General features: G+C 52.5%; 1 protein-coding gene across 1 annotated transcript in view; it reads left to right on the forward strand.

Annotated features, from left to right (window-relative positions):
- LOC119114583 (ras-specific guanine nucleotide-releasing factor 2-like) overlaps window positions 1-20000 on the forward strand; it is a gene marked incomplete at its 3' end in the record, with an annotated part of 29370 nt that overhangs the window by 4983 nt on the left and 4387 nt on the right. Inside the window, exons 4-8 of the mRNA XM_037238672.1 lie at window positions 14940-15093; window positions 15546-15646; window positions 16675-16784; window positions 19047-19196; window positions 19796-19971. Of these exons, the coding sequence (XP_037094567.1) occupies window positions 14940-15093; window positions 15546-15646; window positions 16675-16784; window positions 19047-19196; window positions 19796-19971 (691 nt within the window). The remainder of the gene's footprint in view (window positions 1-14939; window positions 15094-15545; window positions 15647-16674; window positions 16785-19046; window positions 19197-19795; window positions 19972-20000) is intronic.

A 20000-nucleotide genomic window follows, 5' to 3' on the forward strand; every position in this document is an offset into this window, starting at 1 on the left:
GGCACGCTGTAAAAGTTGCCTAGAATCGCGAGGGCTGTTTTACAGCACACCATTGTCTTATCTCGGCTTAAGCAGTTGGGATCGCGGCGAGGGGGATCGCAGGGAACCCCCTGTCCCTGTCAGGTGTCCCTGCTGATGTAGACGCCGCACGCGCGGGGGCGAAGTTCAAAGGCCAGGCCACCCTCAAGCATGCGTTGTCCGTCACGCTTCTGCTTTGAGTTTGAGCTGGGTACACGACTGCCGGTTCGAAATGGCCGAGTTACAAACGGGTAGAGCGGCTTAACAGCAAACGACAGACTGCAGCGGAGAGCACCGGAGATGGGATTGAGCTCCATTACGAGCCCCCATGTCCACAAATGTATAAAAATATGTTTGCCTGCCAACGAGGATCTCCCATCCACCACACCATTCAACAGAGGCCGATTTTCTGTTAATGCGCATAATGTGTACTTATAACGCGCGTTCTACAGAAGCATTAAAAGGAGTGTGCCACCTTTTTGTAGTTATCACGCAAAATAAGACCCGACAGGTCTGATTTGGTCGGTAATATCCGTTTTCATAAAATGACCACTGCACCAACACCGTTACATGCGTAGTGACCACGTTCGTCTGCGGAGTTTGATGTGTTCTGCATATATCAAACTCCACTCCGATGGGGAAATGCCGCCTGTCCTCGTGCTTATCACTATTGCTTTTCCAAACATGTGTCCTGTGTTATGTTCGCAAGGCAATGCTTGACCAAAATGGGTGTGAAATAAATAGTCTGTGAGCTTTAGCTACTCTTGTCACGAAAACAGATACGCAAACATGAGGTCGGCATCAAGCGAACTCCACCATGCGTCATACTGCGGCAAAGTGCCATCACTTTCTAAAAGCGGTCGGAGGGCTGGGCGTGTAAAGTTGACCAACTTAACTCAAATCCTGCTTTCCCTCCTGATTCGGCCACTGTTATTCGTTTGATGTCTAAATTCAAATAAAACAACGTTAGTCGGCTCCAAACATGCTTTGATGTCGGGGCATGACTGTCAAGTTGAAGCCAATGTTATAGTGATATTGATGATGTACGGTGATTTTGATAATGGTGCGTTTGAGCGCCTGGTGCACCAGCACCTAAAAGAAGTATTCCAAATTTGTGTGAGGTTTGAACTGAAAAAGCCATTTTTAAGATCATGCGATGCAGCCACTGCCCTACCCTTCTTGGGGCCTAAAGCCTTCCAGTTTCTGAGCTAGACATACGGGAATGCGTGCAGACTTTTTCGTGCAGACTATTTCAAATTGATTGATGCACTCAAAAAAACCATAGCATTATTTATTAGCCACAGCATTATTAAGCCATACACTATTCAAATTCTGCTTCCCGAACGCCATGCGGTGCTCAAGGCAAGTATAAATATAAAAACCGTTCGATCTGACGTCCGTGGGCGTGACTTCCAAATAAAGTGGACGTCAATTGACTCTTAATGGATGTTGGGCAAGCTCTGCTCGTTTCCATCACAAAGCACATTCTCTGCTACGTAATAAAATAAATTTGATATAGTTGCTAGGCATTACGCGTGTAAAATTTGTAATAGAGTGATTTAACAATAGCGCAATAACCCAGCCTGTGAATATAAGTAAACATGCTCAACTCACGAATAACTGTGCAAGAACACAATGAGAAAGGGACCAAACATGAGCATGACGACACTTGGCTCAGCGAGCACTTTTACTTTTTTCTGTTTGCCACGCCAGTTCTAATGGCAATTTCAACGCGATCGACTTGATATATCTGCGCACAGTTGCGGAGGCTACTTATAATACTTACCCCATGAATCATTTTTACGCGTCACAATCGCCCATTCCAGAACTGAAATCTGGGCTGCAAAAAACGCAGACATATAGAGCGGTGTCAAAACGTTGGCCGAGTAATTTAAACTCGATAGTTATGGTCGTGCCGCAGTGGCATGTAACAGTGCCGCTACCGTTGACACATTTTGCTAGACATAAATGGTGCTTAGGCTTTACCAGTGTATGTTTTTGCAATATGCGGCAAAGACGGCACTATCCCTTGAATGCTTCTATCACAGAGGCACAAACAGGGACGCGACCATGCCCTTTATTGGACAGCGACGCTTAAGCGCTTCGAAATTGCTTCAGGCACGTCAGGACAAATCGTGGTCCTTTTTAGGGGTTGTATTGGCCTGTTGCCTGCTTCTGCTAAGAGTCCAGTACTCTAGTGCCTAGGCAGATATTGCAGAGTCAGATAAATGAGCCGGCGTGGGTAGCTCCACATACACATTTGATGGGGGGGGGGGGGAATATGTCATGATACAAACGAATTTGAGCACCTAACCCATTAGCAGTCAGCGGCCATGACATCGCAGCAGGAATTAAATCTTGTTAGGTGGGATGCGCCAAATCGCAACAGTGGTGCAAGACGCAAGAATAGCGCTATGTAATTTGAGAAAGAAGAGCGGCATTTGTTTTGCAACCTTCACTCATCTCAAGACCGCACCACATACGCATCCTCCCTTCCCGCCCCCCCCCCCCCCCCCCCACACACACACACTTCGTTTATCCTGCACCCACCGGTGTCCGTTTTGACGTTTTGCGCAACACCATAATTGCAGATGTTCCAAATGATATTCCATTCGGCGATGACTCAATATAGCTGTTATATGCCTTTGAGCTCACTATAGTCATGTTCATGTTCATTTCTTTGGGATTCATCCACATGTTCATCATATATTATGAAGCTAATCAGACCAAGTTGTAGGTTAATGTAACAGTCATTGACGCCTGCGCAATAAATACGGTCACGGCCACGATGTATGCAAAATACAGCACGGTCATCCGCCTGTCACTTATGCCGGTTCATCCACGGCACGCAGCAACGCCTGCCGACTCCACACCTCGGTAATCGCATTCGGGAAGGAATTCCAGGCACGTGCGGCCCGATAGGAGAAGGTACTCCGTGTGGCTGACAAGCGACAGCTCTCCAACGCGGCATTTCCCCCGCAGTGACCGCCCCCGCTTCCTTTCTGGGATAACCGGGATCGTCTGACGAAGGGGGATCTGGGGGCTGGCGGGCGGTCCCGTTCATCCAGAACGCTTTGGGGCAATATCACTGTTGCACCATTTCCGTCGCACACAGCCGCGCTAACGAACTGAGGGCTGGTGAGATAGATTCGCAGGGCCGTACCGCAGTGAGAAGGCTCGCTGCAAAGTTGGTAGCTTTCTGAATTCGTGACAGATGGTTTTGGGCGGTCACGCCCCAAATAGGGAAAATAGGGAGACAATACAATATGTATGAAATATGTGAACCTATACCTTGAGCTCAAGCACTTTGGGTATGAAATTGTGGCGAATTTTGTAGAGGGCCAGAAGGATAGTGCTACATTTGCGAATCACCACCGATATATGGGTTCCTAGGTCAGTCCTTGGTCCAGGAGTATGGCCAGGACCTTCAAGGTGGGACATGGTGGGTTATGTAGGCCTGATAGGGTGATGTAGAGGCCGGATGCCTTTCCAGCGAAATATTTAGCGTCAAAAGTGATGGAATACGCCTTTGTCAGGGTGTGTTTTGAGACCGTTCAACTGAAATTCAATGTTAAAGGTATAGGGTAGACTCCTCGGCACGGGCATTCGGGTGGAATAAGCGGATGGCATCGGGAGGGTGGTCCAGGAGTTGAGTGTCGGTATCATGGGGCAGGAGCCGGCCATAGGGAAGGAAAGATGACAGTTCGTTGATCGAGATAAGAATGGAGATAGATCCACCTGTGGAGCCCTGGGCGACGCCTCGGATCAAGGGAAGAATTAGGCCAGGGGTGCTAGCCATCATCTGCTTTCGGTCTCGCAGGTACTTACGGAAATAGTCAGAGCACACGCCGTTCCATTCTAGCTTGTGCAGACGGATGTCATGATCAGCGCTGTCGAGAGCTTTGCTCAAGTCGAGCGTTGTCAACGTTATTTCACCCGCGCCAGCAAATTCTGCGCTCCACTTGACAGCACCTGTCAGGGCGTCCTCCATAGAGGGACTCATTCGGTAAGCATATCGATATCGAGGCAGTCTAGAGTTTCCTGTAAGCACGACATAAATGGCGTAGAGGCAGCCTTTTCCGTGTTCTTTTTTTAAACAATCACACAGGATAGAGATACGCCGGAAGTTGTTCAAATGGGATCGGTTCCAGCGTCGTAATTGCAAAAGAATGCAGCAGCTCTGAGAGCTTTGTTTTTTTCAGGCAAAAACTGCGTTCTCACTTCGTTTCTTGCCCATCTGAGTGTGCCACTGCTCTTTTTGGATTTTTTTCCTAAGGCAAAGATAATGTACAATCGAGAGTTTACATTTCATGCACGGTATTTAATCGTAATCGTCGATTTAAACTTGGGCTCAGGCTTCGTGGCTGCTCTTATGCTCCTTGGTTTTCTAACTAAAAACTTTTCGCGGCAAAAAGTGATCAATGTGAGGGTATGGATCACGACCATGTGCAGCTATCCTAGCGGGATGTCTCCTTGAAGTGGACCCTGCCCCTCCGCCCTGACGGCAATGCTGCACCGGATTGAGCCACGCCGCTAGCTCTGGCGTCGTCGGTCTTCCTTATACGCAGTGACCACCCTCTCCCTTCCCTGGCGATAACCTGACATCGAAATCAGTCTTACCGTCTGGCGGTGACCTTGCGTCGGAGTCAGCCTTGCGCCTCCCCCTGGCGGTGACCTTACGTCGCTGAGTCTCGCCCCTGCCCGGAGATAACCTTACGCCACAGCAAGTCTCACCCCTGCCCCGAAGATGACCTTACGCCACAGCGAGTCTCGCCCCTGCCCCGGAGATAACCAAACGCCACAGCGAGTCTCACCCCTGCTCTGGCGATGACCTTACGGCGGGGTGAACCTCGGCCTCCACCCGTGGCGCGCGTGCATCGATCGCTGGCAAGGTAAGCCGGGCATTGATTCTGAGCTACCTGTTGCCGCGGCGCGCGCGCCAAATTTACCGAGACGGTCGGCGGCGACGCGCGCGTCGGCTCCGACGCAGCGTCTCGCCGCTGCCGGCGGGTATCGTCGGTCGTCGGCTCCGGCGGGAGCGGTCGCTCGGCCGACGCCGGGCGGAACGAGGTCTGGCGGGGTCGAGCCGGTGCCGGGCCAGATGGACTTGGGCCCGACCGCCTGTACAGTACCGGGCTGAATTCGCCACTGTCACCGACCAGAGGTGTCTGGACCAGGTCATTATTCAGACATCACTGGACCGGACCATCTTGCAGGCGTTATTCAACTTGATCACTGGCCACTGTACCGGGTCGCTGTCTGGGTGTCACTGGACCGGGTCACCGTCCAGATGTCGCTGAGGGAGGTTACTGGCCATACGTTACCGGACTGGTCCCTGTCCGGACGTCGTTGCACCGGGTCACTGTCGACCCATCGTGGACCAGATCTGACGTCACTGCCCAGACGTCACTGGACTAGGTCACTGCGCAGACGACGCTGGACCGGATTACTGTCCAGACGTCACTAGCCTGGTTCACTGCCCAGACATCACCTGACTGCTTCACTGTCCCGACGTCGCTAGACAGCATCACTGCCCAGACGCGGCTGTACCTGGTCAAGCGCCATGCGTCACCGGGCCAAGTCACTGTCCAGACGTCGCAGGACTAGGTCATTATCAAGATGTCGATGGACCGGGGTGTTTGTTCAGACGTCGCTGGATCGGGTCACTAAGCGGATTTGCTGGGCAAGTCACTGCCCAAACGTCACGGGACCGGGTCACTGACCAGACTTTGCCCGTGCTTGCTGTCCGGAGTGGGTTCAGCCGCTGTCCCAGGAACACAGCAACGGGGGCCTGTTGGGTCAATACTACTCCAGGGGGTCGCCTGTCTGGTCCATTAAGCCACCACGGTCGGAGCAGAGGAGGGAGAGGAGGAGGGGGGGGGGGGGGCTGTATGGTGGACAACACGCTTAAACATTGTGTTATGTCTGACCGGTCTTGTGCAGCCAGTCAGCAGTCGTAAGCGTTAATCACTGGGCATATTGGTAGCATGCAGCTTGGAGTTTGAGAACCGCTTTTCCATCGTGGCTGATACTAAGTGGCTACATTGAAATTGCGTTGTGGTTGGCTGGGCTTGGACATGTTTAAGAAAAACGTTTGGGAAAACATAGAGTTGTTTTTTAAGCCAAGCCGCTGCCGTGCCTTGCGTTGCGTAAATGAGAGAAGACACTGGAGCAGATTGCTCACGCAGTGTAGGTTTTAGAACAGTTTCGTGAGACACCTAACACTTCATTAGCTGACGTTTCCCAAACCACTGAAGCGAACCCGGTGGAGAAGCTGCCCGGAAGAAGGAAGAAGCCCGGCTGGAAACTCGACGCATGTGCGCGCATAAATCACAAATATGGCGCGCAAATGGGACCGATTAGCTCACATGACGCTGCTGTGACGAATCGGGCTTCTTTTATTAGAATATTTACCACTAGGTTTGTTCCCCATGGACCCTGGAAATATTGGTGTAGCGTGTTCCATGAAATTATCACGTTGTCAAAAGACTTTTTTCTCGTTCTCCAATTCGGCCAAATTTCCAGAATGGTCTACCACGTAAGTTTTACGCGTGTTCAATTTGCTATGATCATCGAGCTCCTAGTTTAGGCCTGGTAGGCGAGTGAGGTCACGCCAGCAGCAGGTCCGTAAATGTCTTTGGAGATTTGTCGAATTTTCTCGGTAGATTAAGGTGCTAAACACGTTCTAGACCCCTCTTGAACGGAGAAAGATCATCCAGAGAAACGAGGTGTGGTTCCTGTAGAACGGCGCACCGCTCCATATCATCAAGGAAAATGAAGAATGAATGAAAACAAGCTTCGAAGAAAGGTTTCTGGTGGTACGGTATGTTGCCACACTCTCAAGGCTAGTGTACCCAGGTTTTTGCCCCTGGGGAAGCGTGGAAGTAAACGGCACACAACTAATAAAAAACCTCGCTGAAGTGAAAAAGCAGCCACACTAGATGAAAGGACCATTTTTTCATATTGCGCGGGGCAAGCGTATCTGCGTCCAAGCGACCGAAATATAATTGAAACGCACCACTGGTCGGCTGGTCAAAACTAGGAAGGAAACCAGGTAGAGCTGGGTAAAAACCAGGTATAGCTGGGTAAAAGCCGGGTAGAACTGGGTAAAAGCTATATAAGTACAGGAGAGGTAATTCAGGTGTTAAAATGATAGATGCAACACCAAGCTAGAAACGGTAGCATCGCTTCGCATTCTTTTGTGGGGCCCTGTACCCCCAATGTTGGTTCGGGCCATGCATTTTTTTGGGGAGGGGAATGCTCAACATTAAAGAAAAATTGTACCGCTACACATACCCTATTTCCTTGAGCGTTATTTGCGGGACAGTACTGCGATGCCACTACATACTTCATCGTTCCATAAAAAGCGCAACGATAATTCTAGCATTGCTGTTGGTTAAAATTAAGTATATTAAGTCTCTTGAGAAGCACTCTTTAAGACTAGGTTAGGTTGCTAGACCTTCAGCTCAGCCCCTGCCCGATCATTAACGCGAAACGGTGCCCCTGGTTGTGAAGGTCCAGGCGGTGACTTAGTCACACACCGGAACGCTATCAGTTGTTTTGCGGATTATCATTTGTGTATGATGGAGTGCACTCCAAAAGTAAAATGGCCAAAGTAGTTTGTGTGTTTGCTTCGTCGAGTGTTGTGCCTAAACCGCTTATAAACCGATATTAAAAGCTTCCACAAGAGCATGAGGCTGAACAGAACGGTGCGCCTTAAATTTGTATGAATATGCAGCAAATAATACAAAGTTGTTGAAAGCCCAAACGTTTTTCGGGAGTAGCAGCATGCGCATAAGCTTCTACCGCGCGGGGCGACAAGGATTTCTTCCAGAGTGAGTGGCCATGTGAAAAGAGGAGTGGTCGCGCTTATAGCGGCAGCGAAGATCTGCCAGAGGTTCTGGATCATTAGTATTCCTCAGCTCCCGGTAATTTGCATCTTTGATCATTCAGGCATGTTTCAGCATCATTCCGCCGCCCTTTGCCCATCCCACGCAAATTGATGACCATCTGACGTGATTTGTGCTCCGGATCAAAACGCCATGAGTAGACCATTGCTATCTGCGCTTGATGATATTGATATGGCAGAGCACAGAATCCTTGTTACTACCAGAGCTAACTGGAGTCAGTCAGAGACCAGTCAACCAGGAGGATGTGGCGGGCTCCTTGGTGCAGGGCTGGTGCACGGGAACAGCACAGATACGATTATGACAAGAGACATGGTATTGAGCGTCAGGACGATGTAGATGAATCGTGCCGCTGAGCATAAGCGCTATCACTCTGTCCCCAGACGCTCTTCAGCTTCCACTTAAATGTGATTTGACAATGCTTATCGACGTTTTTACTCTGTTTGACCCAGTTACGTTGGTCTAGCTGTCCGTTGGCCTACACTGTTTCCTGGACAGCAGACGGTCTCGATCGCAATATTTGCCCTCAAGGACCTTGTTTCGTTGTTTCTTCTCATCGGTACATAGCTACAGTGGGATGATTTGTGAACTGAGACATCAGTTCCTGGCAGAGTTGTGTGCCACTCACCGTGTATCGCTTGGCAGCGGAGAGTTTCTGAACGGGCACTAGTACATCCGATAGTACATATCTATGCACGAATTACAGTCTCGTATAATATATGCATTGTGCATGCAACATATTTTCGTATTACACTTCATAACAGACGGAGTTGCTGCGTACTGTACTTTACTATAAGTACGAGAAGACACCAAAACGGCATGCATTGATCAGTAAAAGGTATTTGGGGATTCACGATCAAATTCGACCGTAGACTTTTAATTCGACCATACATTTAACCCGATACAGTAAAAATACCTGAAAAATGGCCCCCTGCAGCTCAAGTCCTGAAAAAAATGGTATCACAGCCTCGAAGATGTCGAGATAAAACTTTGAAAATGGACCAACATTTCAGACGGCGGCGGCGGCCATCTGGAATTATGGGAAATGCGCAAAGCTGTGCAAGTAGCAGCCTAGCTAGCTTGGCTCTCCTAGCTGCAAACAACTAGTTAAATGGAGGTTTCCGTCAATTATCCACACAAGTTGACATCGCAGGTTCTCGTATAAAGAACATGAGAATGGCAACTCGACTATACGTCCTCAGTCAAGTGAACAGCGTCTCCAATGGAGCATGCGTCGTGTGTGTGGCATATGTTTATATAATTATGATATACAACACATGCAGCTTCTGTGAGGGGTACCCTTACAATGCGTACGAGAAGGCAACGAACGAAATATATCGATCAAAAGAGAAGATTTTCATTCTTCATAATCATCTTTGACCTTTAACCCCAAAGATGACCTTTAATTTGATACTATGTGTGAACAATAATTGTAGAAATGGACTTCTTACCAGAAAACTAAAAAACGATGTCACACGACCCTGCCTGAAGGCTATCAGTAAAAACTTTGAAACTGGACCAGAATTCAAGATGGTGACGGCTGCCATCTTTAACACGCGCCCGGGGTGGCCGGTTGGATACCCTTCGCTTGGGTGGGAGGGGGGGGGGGCAGGGGGGGGGGGTCAACATGACACCCCTGACATCTCAGGAACGAAGATAGTTAAAGATACCAAATTTACAGGGTGTGTTGACCTGTTCGTGAGCTCACTAAGATCAAAGTTTGAGATTCCTTGGGCATGATATTCGGGTCAAATAAGGTTAAACAGGGTCAAATTCCAGCTTGGTCTCCAGAGGGTCCCTAGAACCTAGATAACTGTTCTAAGCAAAAGACCACCTGCTCATCTAAGGTCAGTGACACTGTTTCACCTTTTGAAGTTCATGGTGACCAAAATCATACAAGACCGCTGTAAGTTTTCCATTTGAATAAGCGACAAAGGCTACGCTACGCAGTATGTTCCCCAAAACAAAATGTTGACTTGGGTCCTGCTAGATCAGTCATCTATTTTGACCTTTAAAAAGTCTATGGGAGGTGTATACTGCGGTTCCCGTTATCAATGAATTCGAAATGAGCACCAGAATCTACCCAACACAGGAAGCGCTAGAGTAAGAGAGCAGGTTGGTTTTGACCTTCATCTGACGTGTATTCCTGACCCTAGGTCAATTTAATTTGTTCATTTAATTGCTGTGTTGCATTAGAAAGTATCTCAGATTTGTATTGCTTCGTCTAATACTCCGTTGTTGGATCAGACTGAACAATTCCCTAGAAATTGCCTTCGCTGAAACCATGACCTGACTTTGATCTGCCATTTGATCAGAGACCTTACAAGGTACATCTAAATTTCCGACGCCAGACGAGGCGCTATTCGATTGTTCACAGCTACGCAAAACTATGCCGGTCGGAAAGTACCCCGGAAAAATCTTTGGGGGGGTCAGTTTGACTCCCACCCGAGCGCGTGTTCAGTGGCAAATGCGCTAAGTTGGATTCTCTAGCTATATAGAGCATATTTCCGTAAAACAAATTTCACGTCTGTTGACATTGCAGAGTCTCATAAAGGATGTTTAAGGTTTGCGAATCGACTATTTGCCTTACCTCGCGCCAGGACGAACTCCGCATTGCTTCACTTAAAGGGAATATCGCTCCTTTAAGCGTCGCGAGGTCATTTTTAAACACCGGGAAATATCACGAATCCTACCACAAAATAATGACCAGACCTTCAAACCGACAAGACCAAAAGCTGTAGTACACGAGCATTTGCGCTTATTTCACACTTGCAGCTCTCGTCAGGGTTTGCTGCAGGTAGATGACGTTGCAGGCAGGTTTCAAAGTTACTCATTCAATTGACCTGCAACGTGGATGCCTATATTGTGAGATCACGGCATGGGAGATCACACGGAGAACCAAGTGAGTTTTGTGGGTGCGCATTCGCGATTCCCCTATATGGAATAGTTTGCAGTTTTCCGATACAAAGTCCTGCTTAAGAACCAGGTACAAAGCATCGTTTCCGATCGGGAAGCCCAGGTGATGTGTGAACATTTTTCTTCTTCTTTTCCCACGCATCCCCGTACCTGGCCTCGGACAGTGAAACCGCACTGATGCAGCGCCGCTTCCCCATATGTTGGCCGCTCTGAGTTGCGCCCAGAGGACCCCGGGGAGTAATGGTGCTGGTATTTCCCCTGGTGTTGTCAGATCTGGCAAGAGTAATGATGCTGGATCTCGGCTTGATGCATGGGATCTCGGCTGGAGATGGATGCCCTTGACAGTAATGATGCTAGTATTTGTCACCCGACCTTCTCTGTGGCAAGGCATGCTCCCTTAACGCCACGCTGGAATTTTACCATTAATGATATCTCGGAAACACAACGCTGTCGTGCTTAATGCTTGCCGCGTGCGGCGGTGGCGTTGTAGACGGAGTACGGCCGTCGGGCCGCACTCAGCTGCCCTTCCGCACCTTCCAACAGACGGCGGCCACCCCAGTCCACGGAGCCGTCATCCGGTGGGGTAGTGGACCGGCAGAAGACCTTGGCCCGAAGCGACGGCGCCGACATCATTATGACCCTTGAATGCAGTGCTTTTCGGCATCAATCAGAGCTGTGGTGGTTTGCTTCATTGCAATACTCGCTTGTTTGTAAGCCAATTTCTTTCCGATGTAGGCGGCTGCTGATTCTGATTCAATGTGTAACCGGAGCCTTTCGGCTAGGTGCAGTAAGCCAGCGCGTGTCCATGAGCTTTTCGACGCTAGCTTCAGGAATTTAGTCTGGCTGGAGCATGCCAAATGCTGCCCATAAATCACACATTCAATGGTTTGTGAAGCTCCCAGATTACTGGATAAGTGTGACTGGGATTACGTTAGCATTCTTGGTTTTCATGCATAAAGGGACCGTATCGTGCAATTTAGCACGTAGTGCGGGAAGCCTATTGGCCATCCTGATTTATTCTTCTTCACGGAAGCTAATAATGCCTTACCTTACATTTAGTGGTTTTATTTTACCTTATCATAAATTATTAACAGTAAGGGCAAAATGGCACAGGAGCTCTGCAAGCTACCGTGCGACCAACTATACAGGTGTGAAACTCGAATAAGCTATGCCTAAACCAAGCTGATTTTTCTCCGCGCGGTCCCCACAAATAACATCGAGAATATCGCGTGTCCGGACCAGACCAGACCCTCTCCAGCCGCCGGATCCTGCCTGGACCAGGCTGCCGTGGGAGGGCGGCAAGACACCCGCCCCAGCCGGACAAGCACGGCCCGTCTGCTATTGATTGGGCCATGCCCGGCCGTCTGGGAGATTTGCCGGCGCCACGCGCGCTGCGCCGGTCATGTGCAGCAAGCAATCAGCAGGCCCGTGGCCGCTCCGAGAACAGCTCTGCTATGCATGACAACACGGCGGAGCTGCGAGTGCCGGCCAGAGAATGCAGACGCATTTCTTGGACGTGTCGAAATCAGATTGGCCATGCGACCGATGTTCAAAAGATGGACTACCTAAGGTGTATAAGCGATTAATTATTCGTCTTGTTGACGATCAGGCGGACGGACGAAGCAGACTGGGCGGACGCACGGCCGGCCGGACAAAACGTGGATGAACATATGAGGCGGACGGGTCGCACAGTTTGACTAAGCATACTGTCTGTCACAGACGAAACCGACAGACAGTCGAACGGACAGATTGGACATACAAGCTGGTGGATCAGACGGACACATCAAACAGGATGACAGGAAAACGCAGCGCACAAGCTCAATAACGGGACGGAGCAGGCGAACGCACTAGACGGACGCAAACGGCCGAAGGTACAGGCAGACGGACGGGGCAATCGAATGCGTTGGACGGACAAAATAGGCGGGTCCGACAGCCCAGGGGAGCAGACGGCCGACAGCCGCGGGGAGGAGACGGACCGACAGCCGCGGGGAGCAGACGGACCGACAGCCGCGGGGAGCAGACGGACCGACAGCCGCGGGGAGCAAACGGACGGACAGCCGCGGAAAGCGGACGGACCGACAGCCGTGGGAAGCAGATGGACCGACAGCCGCGGGGAGCAGACGGACCGACAGCCGCGGGGAGGAGACGGACCGACAGCTGTGGGGAGCAGACGGACCGATAGCCGTGCAGGGCAGACGGACCGACAGCCGCGGGGAGGAGACGGACCGACAGCCGCGGGGAGGAGACGGACCGACAGCCGCGGGGAACAGACGGACCGACAGCCGCGGGGAAGAGACGGACCGACAGCCGCGGGGAGGAGACGGACCGACAGCCGCGAGGAGGAGGCGGACCGACAGCCGCGGGGAACAGACGGACCGACAGCCGCGGGGAGGAGACGGACCGACAGCCGCGAGGAGGAGGCGGACCGACAGCCGCGAGGAACAGACGGACCGACAGCCGCGAGGAGGAGGCGGACCGACAGCCGCGGGGAACAGACGGACCGACAGCCGCGAGGAGGAGACGGACCGACAGCCGCGGGGAACAGACGGACCGACAGCCGCGAGGAGGAGACGGACCGGCAGCCGCGGGGAAGAGACGGACCGATAGCCGTGCAGGGCAGGCGGACTGACAGCCGCGGGGGGGAGACGGACCGACAGCGGCGCGGGCAGAAGGTCGGAGCAGTCGGCTGAGATGAGCCGACCGGTAATACGCCGTGCTCTGGTTGCCATCGATCGACTCTGGGCCGGCGCTGGGTCTCCCGGCCGCCGCCACCGCCCAGATGGCTGCACCGACCGGCCGCCGGCGCGCCGCGTTCGCCGCCGGCGCCGATCGTTGCGCACGGCCGTCCACCTGTGGAGCCGCGTCCCGGGGCTGGGCGGCCGGAGCCCTGGGCGGCGTGGCCGGGTCACGCTATGGCAGGGAAGAGACGGATGACGCCGCCCGCGTGGAGTTTTCTGCGGGGCTCGGTGCCACTTGCAGCTATCTCAAGAGCTGACGATGATTTGTCACGCGGTGTGGTAAAAGGCTTGCGCTTTAGGGGTGGAGGGGTCGTCGAGTGGGAGCATAGCTGACATACTTCAGACGGTGGGACTGAGCATTGACTGCAAGTGATGGCGAAGCACGCGATTTCATCCCGCGCTACTGCTACCATGTGATGCGTTGGTGGTTGTGCGTGTCTGACGAATTATAAATCAAAGTCCACGTTTGGGTAGTTTTCTAAGAAATATTAGAACCGCAAGTGGGCCTACCGGTGGCCATAGCGCCATGTTACCGGCACACATATTTTTGTTTGGCCAGGCACTTAAGATGGAATCAGGCAAGCGCATGTATTGACAATCAAGAATAGTTATTGGTACTAACGCATCATAGCCTCGAGTGTGATCGTACATTCGTCTATAGACGTGCCCGTTGGGTCTCTTCACGAGCTACTTAACCGTTTCTGATTGGTAGCCTGCTTTGCGTCAGAGATTGCTTACGTGTTGCCAGTTGCCCGATCAGTTCTTTCTGCAATTGCTCCATTAATACAATGAAGAAATGCCTGAAGAGACGCCGGAGGTGAAAATTTAAATGAGCGATAGATTGTAATTTAGGGGTGTGTCAAGTGCATCACTTAGGTGTTGTTGGCATATTTCATTGTGTTGGGGGAACACCAGGCAGTAAACGCTGAATGCATGGTGAAAGCCTTGACCTGTGATCTTTCTGAACAATTAAAATATGGGTGAATCAAGCGAATAGCTAACCCGGGAGGTTGCGGGACTAGAGCCCTGGCTCTCCGGCCGGCTCGATTTTGCATGCAAGAGGTAGAAGGGTCCTTCTCATACAGCAGGCATGTAACAGGCTTACATGTTATTTGCACAGCGAAATGCGCCGAATCGCTGCTTGTGTAGACTTGGAAGCAAAGTACAGAGCTGCCATGCTGAATAAACGTCGAAAATGGCACTTCAGTTGGCAAAGTTGAACCATCGGATGATTTCGCCGAATAACAAAAATAATCGCATTCAGACGAATAACGTATGGTACGCGGTTGCTATTCTGCTGAATAGCGCGGTTGGTGAATCAGAGCGTGCTGATCAATCGCAATATCTCTGCCTACCACAGGGTCGCTAGTTCACATTTTGCCCGAAAAACAGCAGCGGAAGGCTCCGAAGATCCGTCGCGGTCCACTGGACGGTTTCACGCGCAAGAGCGACCGGGACAAGGAGCTCATCCGACAGTGTTTCCTGTTCAGTAATCACCTGATCCTGGCGACGCGGTAAGTCCGCCTGACGCTCTCAACAGCGGCAGACTTTGGCGCTAACGACGCATGCTCGGCTGACGCTTTGTGGCACGGGAAGTTATGAGCAGGCACTGTCTGGCCAGATTATCTCCACCGCTTGCGGTATGACCGCCAATTGAACCCCTGCCAGATCCCATGATGGTCTTGCCAGCTGACCAACCTAAGCCGAGTCAAAATATTCGTGCATTCAGCTTCTCGCGAACCAGGGATGTCGCCCGAGCGAGCCCCGCTTCGACGACCGGGACTGAGAGCCGGCCGTCTGACGCGCCGCGGCAAGTTTGACTGACACGCACCGCTGTCTGTCTCCACCCGTCACCCCGGCCGGGGCTGCCGCCGCTGCCCCAGCTAATGCCGGCGGAGCAGCGACAGCCGGAGCCTGCAGGCGCTCCGTGTCGCGGTCGGATCACGCCACTGTTGTCTTGTTGCAGGACCAGTAACGGTCACCTGCACCTCATCAACGGGATAGGACGCGTGTCGCTGGCCGATGCCATCCTGATCGAGGACCCGTCGGAGAACGACGACGACCTCGGTTAGTGCGCGAGCGGGTCTTCAGAATGTAGCTGTCCCTAACGGCGGGCAGGCCGTCGTCGGCCAGAGATGTTGCTCAGACGAGGCAGAACGCTTGTTGCTGTTGTGCGCTGAGCTGTTCGTCTAGAAGGGCGAAGTTCCTTCCGGCCCGTACAGTAGGTGACTTCTTCGTATTGTAGCGTCACAATGCATTATTGACTGCAGCACTTCAGGATCAAGAGGTAAAGTTGGCTTACAAATGGTCGAAATTCCCTCACTTCGGCTGAAAGCCTGAGAGTGGCAATAGGTGATGCCGGAATAGCGTCAATGACACTACAAACCGCTGGGGTAATAATGGTCAGATTGTTTCCCAATACATGGATGTGCCTGGGCACCAAATGTCATGCCCCCTTTGACCAGGTTCTTGGCGACACCCACCGTTCAATGTGCAGCCACCGACAATCCAGTCGTGCACCAATCCACCAAAGCATGCGTACCGCGTATGGGCCTGCACACGAGTGTAGTCCGTCCGCAGCACATGATGACTTCCAGACAATCGTCAGGCTGCGAGTCACGCAGCTACGAATGCCACACAAATAACATCGGCACAAAGCCATTCAGTTTCATTCGCCCGCGCGCCGCACCGGTACACCAGCGCGACGGAATCGGACAGCTTTCAAGTCCGCCCGTCTTTTGTCTCAGTCGTCACCGTGCCAGTGCCGGCGCCCGGCCGGCACCCGGTCCCCTCCCAAACGCTTGGGGCTTGAGCTCCGCACATTTTTCATTTCGCTTTGCATTCTTACATTTTAATGAACGGGCATGTAGCACGCGTTGGGAGAGAGAGAGGGTCGTCTGGCTGCCGCCGACGCCGGCACCGACGCGCCGGCCACCGTAGATTCGGAGACCTCCTCGTCAGACCTCGTCGCTGTCCGACAACTCGACGGTGGGCCAGCTGCGGCGCGGAACACATCGGCCTCGACTTCAAGCTCATCGTGGGAGCGCAAAGGCGACACGCACCTGGTGCTCCACCTGGTGGCGCCCACCGCCCAGGAGAAGGCCGCCTGGGGTCACGACAATCGCCCAGGGTCAGTCCGGAGGCAGTCCCGCCGCCTGCGAGGGGTGCCCAGGAGAAGGCCGCCTGGGTCAGCGACATCGCCCAGGTCAGTCGGAGGCAGCCCCGCCGCCTGTCTGAGGGGCGTTGTTCGTGCCGGTGTGGTGATGTCCAGCGAGAGCAGTGGTGCTACCCCGAGTAAGGCCACTCATCTGTCTGCATAAGATATTATACAGATTCGTTGTGTGCCGACAAGTTTGGAAACACCTGAGCTATTGTGATTTAAAGATATTTTGCTAAAGGACTGCTTACGCAGCATAGCTTATGTAAGAAATCACGTTAATGTCGAAACGGCGTAATCTGTGTCCTGATAAAGCAAGTTCATGATTGTTACCACGGTGGTACATTCTAAGAATATCCCAGCTCAGATTTAAGGGCCCGATAAATGAGGTGTCCCAAAATAAGCGACCCAGAAAGGAAGAGCGCAGCCAGACCGTTGGCGAGGGAGGGCACAGGGTGGGCAAAGGCCAGCCCCCAACAAAGACCGCCGGATGTGGCCCATTTTTACGAAGAGCATATTTTTCTTATCTTTTCATTTTTACCTTCTATAATCGGAGCGGAACCCAGAAGCTACCACGAAATCAATTGTTTCTTAATTGTATCTTCCATGAAATGAAAAAAATCATGCGTTCAACGACTGCATGCGATACATTGTTGGCGCTTTTTGTTTTACAATGGTACAGCGGCCTTTTCCATCCTGTCCTGGAGCCTCTGTCCCAGGAACCCAAACCATTGTAAGAGGCTCTCTAACCGACATTTGAGCTCACGGCCTTACGGGCGGGGGGGGGGGGGGGCAGTCCTTCGGGCCCTCCAGTCCTCAAATCTGGCTCTCGATGTTGCGTTGGTCTCTGGCCGAGTTATGCACCCGTGTTGCCTCAGAGTTCCTCAAACGGTGCAAGAGGCCTTCTGGCTGATATTTCAGGTCATGAAGCTACGAGCCGTGATGTGTTTTGTGTCCTAAAGACAGTCCTACGAACCCATGTGCCCTCCAAGCGGATCCTTGATCGTCGGTTCCGATGAGACGCCTGGATCTCTCGGCCCGCCCTTGGTCGGGGCCTCTTGCGAATGCAGGACCACTTGTCAGGTACTGTGGGCCCCTGACAGATACGGGGACGCCGACCAGTGTAAATCGCTGGCCCCGCCTTTATAGCTGCTTGGGAAGTGGGCCCTTAGGCCCATACCGGCACTGCCCGACTGTGTGGTACTGGTGGTGCCTGACCGACATATGGACCCTTACCAACTTAGGGGTCCCCAATCGGTGCAAAGAGCCCTCTGACTATCATTTGAGAGCCCATCCCCGTAGGCCTGGGGCCCCTGAATAAGACCAAGACAAGCCCTTCGTGCCTTTAGGCCCTCCAATCGGGCCCTTGACCGTCGGTCCCGATGGGTCCTCCTGGCTCTCTTCCGGGCTTCTCGAACACTACCCCTGGCCGACTCGAGGCCCCTATGCCTACGGAGGACCCCATGCCAGGCTCTGTGGAGGCCTTGCAGACGCTGGGGCCTCGACCAAAATAAATTTCTGGTCCCAACTTTGCCTCTGCTTGGCAAATGGCCATCAGGCCCATACCGGCATGGAGCCGACTGTGCGTTTCTGTTGATACCTGACTGACATATAGTCCCTTATCAACTCAGGGGACCCTTGAGTCCCAAGGGGGGGGGGGGGGGCTAGAGCGTGTGCCCCCTCTACCCACCCCCTGCCCGCGCCATTGCCAGCAAGTGATCATTCAGAAGCCAAATGCGGCGTCGTCTGCAGCATTACATTCGTTCCATTTCCTTTGCACCCTCCGCCACTGCTTTTGACAGATGCTGGGTGATGATGAAGGAGAAGGCAACTGGGGTTATTCGGTCTCGGTGACGTTGCTAATATCTCAGGCCTTTTCAGACCTTTCCGGCTAAGGCCTTTTCGACAAACAGCACGTTTTCACGATGTGTTGTGAAAGCATGCTGAAAGCATGCATGCGTGAAACAGCATGCTTTGGTCGGATCGAAGAGCAAATCGGCGGGTGTGGCCATATGTCAACTACACTGATGCCACGCGACATGCAGTTAACATGGGGTGCAAGGCAGAGCTCAGGCCATTCGCGCGATCAAATCACGGAGATCATGTACTCACGGATGGTAGCCACCACTCACGAAAATTGCAAACACTACATTCTGGCACGGGGCATATTTAAGCTAAGGGATCCATCCGGGCCTTGCGTGTTAAAGGGAGTAGCTTAACGTCAAAACCCGCCTCAGGACGTTGACGGCCTCTGAGTCCCCCCCCCCTCTCCCCTCCCCTCCCCCACACTGACGGACTTCTCGCCGACAGTGCCTGGACAACGTGCAGTTCAACAACTGGTTTCGCAGCTCGGTCTCGGACACGTCGTCAGTGACCATGCCGCACTCGATCCGGAACGACCCCAAGCTCTTCCGCGACGACATCGACATCCGCTTCTCCAAGACGCTCAATTCCTGCAAGGTGAGGACATGTCATGTGAGCGTGTGGGCATGTGAGTGACCTAGATGGCTGTGGATTAGCCTCCGCACAGGGTAGCCAGGTCCTGCGTGCAGCGAACGGCAGAGACCCGTGCCCTTGATCCGGAGATGAAAGCAAGCTGAGAGCAGCGAGCCGAGGCTGCAACAGCGTTACAATGCAGGATGTGGTTGTAGTAAAAGGTTTACGCTCTGACCATCTGTTCCGAGCTGTTCTGATCGTGCCGATTAGTCTGCTCAGTAAATTGGTATGATACAGTAATGGCATTGTTATGGATGTGGTCGGTGATAATAAGTTACCTTTGTGCCCATGACCCTGTTGGTGTGTGTGACATGGGTTAAGTTCGTATCCCTTCATGTCCTGTTATATTTATCTTTGTCCTGTAGTAGGATGCTTGGATTTTGCACAAACTCGTTAAAAGGACGCAACATGCGGAATGTTTATTCGTCCGATCTGACGCACCTGAATCATCTATCTGACCCTCCACTTTATTAGTCCCGTGTAGCTCCGTCCGTGCCCGTAACCCTGGTGACTCTGGTGACCCTCATGACTCCGATGACACCGACGCCTGATTCTCCGGGCAGGTGCCGCAGGTGCGGTACGCCACGCCGGAGCGGCTGCTGGAGCGACTGACGGACCTGCGCTTCCTCTCCATCGACTTCCTCAACACGTTCCTGCTGACGTACCGCGTCTTCACGGACGGCGTCACCGTCCTGAACGCCCTCAAGACCGTCTATTTCTCCGCCGAGAAAGGCGACTCGTGAGTACCGCTGAGCGCCGGGAGCAGCC

The sequence above is a fragment of the Pollicipes pollicipes genome, unplaced genomic scaffold (assembly GCF_011947565.3).
Source record: "Pollicipes pollicipes isolate AB1234 unplaced genomic scaffold, Ppol_2.1 Scaffold_266;HRSCAF=296_pilon_pilon_pilon, whole genome shotgun sequence".
NCBI lineage: Eukaryota > Metazoa > Arthropoda > Thecostraca > Pollicipedomorpha > Pollicipedidae > Pollicipes > Pollicipes pollicipes.